Raw genomic sequence first — 6,276 nt, forward strand, 5'->3', positions numbered from 1 at the left:
TTCCCTTGGCCGGTCTAGCACCACATCCTTCCTGATCCGCTCAAATCTGTCTTCTCACTAACTCTACTACCACCAGAGTCCAAGTTACAATTTTTTTTTTTTTTTGAGACAGAGTTTCGTTCTTGTTGCCCAGGCTGGAGTACAATGGCGTGACCTCAGCTTACTGCAACCTCCACCTCCCAGGTTGAAGCAATTCTCCTGCCTCAGCCTCCCAAGTAGCTGGGATTACAGGCACCCGCCACCATGCCCAGCTAATTTTTTTGTATTTTTAGTAGAGGTGGGGTTTCACCATGTTGGTCAGGCTGGTTTCAAACTCCTGACCTTGGGTGATCCACCTGCCTCAGTGTCCCAAAGTGCTGGGATTACCCCTGAACCACTGGAGCCATTACTAACCAATCCCCCTGGATCTTTTCAAACAGCACATCTTACCCGCCAATCCTTACTTAATGTTCAACAGCATCTCACCACTCCCAGTGGTCCTCCAGACCCTGCCTATGTGTCTTCTGCCTCAGCAGACACCCCTGTCCTTTACTCTCTGGGATCAGCCACACAGCTTCTCTTTTAGTCTCTTCCATTTCTTCCTGCTGCACAGATGCACCCTCTCTCTCAAGTACCTAGTACCACCTGATCCCTCCTTTTGTTGACTTAACTCCTACTTATCCTCAAGAGTGACTTCCTTCAAGTTTGAGTCGGATTTTTTCATTACAAGCTCTCAAGAACCATGTTCCTTTGCTTTAAAGCACTTATCTCATTGATACTTTAAAATTCATAAATATGCCTGGTTCATTCACGTTTGAATCCTCCATTCGACTGTAAGCTATAGGAAAGCAATGACCACACTAGTCATTTTCATTTTATCCCCAGAGCCTAACACAGCACTCAGCACATTAAAAAAAAAAAATCTGTCAACAGTGTGTTGAGTTACTGAGACTCTAGCTCCAAAGCCCTATGTGAAAAAGAAGAAAAACCCCTTGAGACTCTAAAATAAAGAAAGGAAGATTAAAGATGCAAAGATCAGAACTTTCCCAATATGCAAAATTGAAAACACATGCAAAAGGCCAAAAGATACCTCAAGGTCCATCAACATCAAAACATCCAACTTATACACAGTCATTTATGTGAGACAGAGTCCCAGTGACATCTTAGATCTACTTCCATCTGGAAGGATTACAGAAGAGACTATTTGTAATCCTTGATAACAGACACAGCTCTTCTGTGCTGTTTAGTGGTCCTGGTCTACTCCCCATCTCAATCCACTTCTCTGGTGAGATTTTAGGCTTCTTTTGGGCATACACAAAATGCAAAATTATATATTCTCTCTCTCCCAGTTAGATAATAAGCTGTCTGAAAATAAGGACTCCCTGCTAATCCTTTCTTTTAAATCTTACAGATATATTTGCTGTACTTCAGAGCTAAAATGGAGAAGAAATATGAAGACAGCTACCATACCCAGAAATTAAGATGGCAAACTATGGGTGGGAAACAGTCCTATGATGTAGGGAAGAGGCTAAGGAACAAAGAAGGGCACCCAAGAGCTTCCCAGAACACGCAGTGCCAGCAGCAAGGCCAGGCTGAGGTAATGTCCCCACTCCTTCCACTAGGATGAGTCTCAAGCCTGGGTACAAAAAGCACCCACACACCCTGGACAGAACACCCGTCCCACATGGCCCTTCACAAAGCCCCTACTTGTGGAAAAGATGTCCGCAGGGCAGTTTTCGCGCAGCCTGCATGGAGTCCCAACAGATGGCACAGTCGTCATTGTTGACAGCCAGCTCCTCTGGAGTTGCAACTGCAAACCTGTGGAAACAAAACAAGCCCAGCAGGAACCTCGGTCAGTTCCACAAACACACTAAACACCACTTGATAGACTGCACCTGTATCACAGCACAGTTACAGAGAAAGCGTGTTCAGCAAAACATTCTTGAAAATCAAAAATATAATTTACCTTCAAAGCCCATTAAAAAGTGAGTGAGAGTGGCCGGCCGCGGTGGCTCAAGCCTGTAATCCCAGCACTTTGGGAGGCCGAGACGGGTGGATCACGAGGTCAGGAGATCGAGACCATCCTGGCTAACACGGTGAAACCCCGTCTCTACTAAAAATACAAAAAACTAGCCGGGCGAGGTGGCGGGCGCCTGTAGTCCCAGCTACTCGGGAGGCTGAAGCAGGAGAATGGCGTAAACCCGGGAGGCGGAGCTTGCAGTGAGCCGAGATCCGGCCACTGCACTCCAGTCCGGGCGACAGAGCCAGACTCCGCCTCAAAAAAAAAAAAAAGTGAGTGAGAAACTTATGCACAGGAACTTTGTCTAAATAATGGCTGCTAGGCCAAGTGCGGTGGCTCATACCTGTAATCCCAGCACTTTGGGAGGCCGAGGCAGGAGGATCATGAGGTCAGGAGTTCAAGACCAGACTAACCAACATGGTGAAACCTCGTCTCTACTAAAAATGCAAAAATTCGCCGGGTGTGGTGGCGGACATCTGTAATCCCAGCTACTCAGGAGGCTGAGGCAGGATAATCGCTTCAACCCAGGAGGCGGAGGTTGCAGTGAGCTGAGATTGCGCCACTGCATTCCAGCCTGGTGACAGCACGAGACGACGTCTCCAAAATAGTAATAATAACAATGACTGCTGTTAGTGAAGACCTCGGAGAACATATCCAGACAAATCAGAGAAGTAAGGCCCCCAGAGATCCAATCTGTGTCCCTGGCCACAAAGAAGTGATCCAGGCTGTCCCCCTGGGCACAAAGAGGATACCCATTAATCTTGTACCTCCAGGCATGGTTTAGCCTTAGCTTGGCAAAAGAGTGCCTCCTTCAATAAGGTTAAGTATGTGTGTGTAAACATGCATATGCAGAGAATAACTGAGACCCACTTTCAGGAAATGAGCAGGGCAGAAGCCCAATGAAGCGTCTATTTGATAATAATGACAATAAAATCATGACGAGTAAGAGCCTAATACTGAGCACTATGTGCCCAGTACCATTCTAAATACATGAATTATCTCACCAAATTCTCCCAAAAGTTCAGGCAGAAGGTTCTGTTTTCATCCCTAATTTAGAGATGAAGTAAACTGCCCCAAATCACCCAGCACCTACGCAGGGATTCACACCTGGGCAGTCTGACTCCAGAGCCTCTCCTCTCCACCACTCTGTTAGCAGTTTACAAACATACATTCTGACATACTCTGGAATCTGTTGTTATTAAAAAGCTAAAATGAGTAAACTTAGGCAACATCAATTTGTGCTTCCTCACCTGGCCTCCATGTTCCCAACCACACGCAGATAGTTCTTGTGCCGACGAATTCGACGCTGCACCTCATGAAATAGGTAACGAAGCTGCATAAAGATGACCAGGCTAGCCATGGATAACCAGATGTTGCCAAATAACTTAGAAAGAAAGAGAATAAAATACACAGTAAAAGTGAACGTAAACTTGCTAGTGATGAAGGCTCAGTATGCAGCAGAAGCTCTTCACTGTTGGTGATGGTGAACTGCAATATTTTTCAGAAAGGAAATACACAGATGTATCTCATAACTCTAAACAAGGCACATCCTCGTCTGCCTAGGTGCTCCACTGCCAGTCATCTTTCCTGAGAAGCTCATCAGAAATGGAAAAGCTTTATGCAAAAAGATGTCTATCCATGAAATTATAAAAGAGAAAATATGAAAATGAACAAAATGCCCAGCAGAAGAACAGTTAGGTTGTAAACTCATATAATGTAAAATTATATACTCATTAACTACATTTATTTATACTATACAACTACATATTACACTATTATATATAACAGTTCTGAAGGTCAATTATGGGAAGACAGTATTAGATAAATAAAAAAAGCAAGATATAACTATCTTTATCAAACTAATACATGATAAAAAATACATAAAAATGTGAAATAGCAAATAACCGAATGTAATCTAAATAACCCACTGAGAGATGTGGCTTATTAAATCATGGTACAGCTATCTGAAGACATTTTTATCCTGAAAGTATTAAAATGGCTTAGAAGAACTGATGCTAGCATAGGAAAATGTTCATAATACATTAGTTTTTTTAAAAACTATATCCCTATATGTCTAAAATATGATCTCAATTTATGAAGGTATGTACTCAAATACATAAAAAGAAGCAGTTAAACACAACAAAATCTTCAGGAAACAAGCATGAGGAAAAAAATTAAAATTTAAAAAAAGAAGACAAAAAAAATCTTAACAGTTATCTTTGGCCATTTGTCCCCTTTTTGAAGGGGGAGGGAGGCTTTTATTTTTTTTTTTGAGATGGAGTCTCACCCTGTCGCCCAGGCTAGAGTGCAGTGGTGCGATCTCAGCTCTCTGCAACCTTCATCTCCCAGGTTCAAGCAATTCTCTGCCTCAGCCTCCCCAGTAGCTGGGATTATAGGCATGAGCCACCACGTCCGGCCGAGCCTCTTTTTTTAAAAAAAAGAATTACAGGCTTTCTTTAAAAAGTATGTTTTCAAAGTTTCTTTCAAAAAGTAGACTTAGAAATGTGCCCTGTCTAGCCCAATAATTTTTAAATGCTACTTACTAGGCTTATAATTTAAATAAACTGCCCACCAACTATTTTAATCCTCACCATTATTAGATCACTGAAAGGCCAACCAATGAAGCAGATCTATGACACTGTAACTTCTAACACATCAAAGTAAAATGTAAACAATGATGGTAGTAGGAATGTAGGAATTAAGTATAAAGACTTTTTTTAATTACAAAGATGGAAAATGTATGAATCCATGAAGTAGCTAACACTGCAGGAATTCCCATTACCACCTACAAAGTAACTGCTAAATATTTAAAGCCATAGAAACTGGGGAAAGGCAGCTTCTTAGTTTCATGCTAAAAGAATAATCTATTGATTTGGTCAGCAGAGTTAACTAAGTCTCCCAGGACAACAAACACCTCCTGAGTTAGGCACCAGCCAAAGCAATTCCACGGCACTGCCTTACACCCAGTGGCAAAAAGAGGGAGGGTTTGCAGCCACATTCATTTTTAGTCTTTTAAGTAGTCCATCTGCATCTTATTCCTAAAGTTTCATTTTTTAGTGAAGAAACCATTACTGTTCCTGATTCTGAAAGGCTCGCCCTCTGTTAGAGCTTCTTCTGAGGAAACTTACCAACATGTGAATATGGTGCACGAGGTCCAGGGACAGGAGAGTGAGCTCCATGACGAAGTCTGTGTAATAGACGTACGTCCCCTTTCCTTCCCACGTCCCTTCGTGGTTGAGGTCCCAGAGGTGAATTACGTATCTGTAATGAAGAGAGAAAACACTTCAGTAATTTACTGTTACAACTGAATTTGGTTTAACCAGATTGTAATTTAGTCAGATCTTTATATATTTCATACTTGCTATATCTTAAAATCAACTGTATGAGTAGGCCTCAATCACCTCCCTCTCCAGTTTCACTCACCGTAAAATCACATGCGCAGTCCTCACTGTCACAAGAAGAGACTATAAAAAACGATATTTTCTTTTTAGTAAAATTTAGCGTTGCTCAGACCAAACTTATTTTTATAAAATGATAAAAGACAAACATTTCTCAGTTCAATTAAAAAGCAGATTGTTCAAGTTTACCCATTATTTTATTTTCTCTGCTTCAAAGTTCCATAAAATATTTTTATGACATAGAAACTCAACTTTTATTGAGGAAAAGTCCGTTAATAGGTGACAACCAATTACACCTTTCCCCTGGGAATCCCCCTACAATCTTGAGGTTTATCTTGGTAGTTTGACCATCAATTCTATTTCACACAGCATTAAGTCACTATCACTGATTACTTAGAAGGGTGATGCTGTAACTCCAAGTATAGTTCAGGTACTGCTATCGTAGACATGAGGACCTGCTCTCTCCCTAGTGCTTTGTGCACTCCCTTTGTCCACCAGCAGAAAAAAGAATGAAAGCAATCAAAAGCAAAATAAGGCCAGCCGCATTACACCTTTAATCCCAGCACTTTGGGAGACCAAGGCAGGAGGATTGCTCAAGCTCAGGAGTTCAAAACCAGCCTGGGCAACATGGTGAAATCCCATCTCTACAAAAAATACAAAATTAGATGGACATGGGGGAACGTGCCGGTAGTCCCAGTTACTTGGGAAGGTGAGGTGGGAGGATGGATTGAGCTTGGGAGTTGGAGGCTGCAGTAAGCAGAGATTGCACCACAGCACTCCAGCTTGGGTGACAGAGCCAGACCCCAGACTCTGTCAAAAGCGAGAAGAGAAAAGAAGAGAAGAGAAGAGAAGAGAAGAGAAGAGAAGAGAAGAGAAGAG

General features: G+C 42.2%; 1 protein-coding gene across 2 annotated transcripts in view; it reads right to left on the reverse strand.

Annotated features, from left to right (window-relative positions):
- Window positions 1-6,276, reverse strand: part of AMFR (autocrine motility factor receptor) — a 59,232-nt gene that overhangs the window by 32,648 nt on the left and 20,308 nt on the right. For both annotated transcript variants that reach the window (XM_023209969.2, XM_023209970.2), the window contains exons 5-8: window positions 5,423-5,463; window positions 5,128-5,260; window positions 3,250-3,383; window positions 1,687-1,797 (exon numbers count right to left, since the gene is read on the reverse strand). In XM_023209969.2, coding sequence (XP_023065737.1) covers window positions 1,687-1,797; window positions 3,250-3,383; window positions 5,128-5,260; window positions 5,423-5,463 — 419 coding nt within the window. The remainder of the gene's footprint in view (window positions 1-1,686; window positions 1,798-3,249; window positions 3,384-5,127; window positions 5,261-5,422; window positions 5,464-6,276) is intronic.

This window comes from Piliocolobus tephrosceles, chromosome 17 (assembly GCF_002776525.5).
Source record: "Piliocolobus tephrosceles isolate RC106 chromosome 17, ASM277652v3, whole genome shotgun sequence".
NCBI classification, from domain to species: domain Eukaryota; kingdom Metazoa; phylum Chordata; class Mammalia; order Primates; family Cercopithecidae; genus Piliocolobus; species Piliocolobus tephrosceles.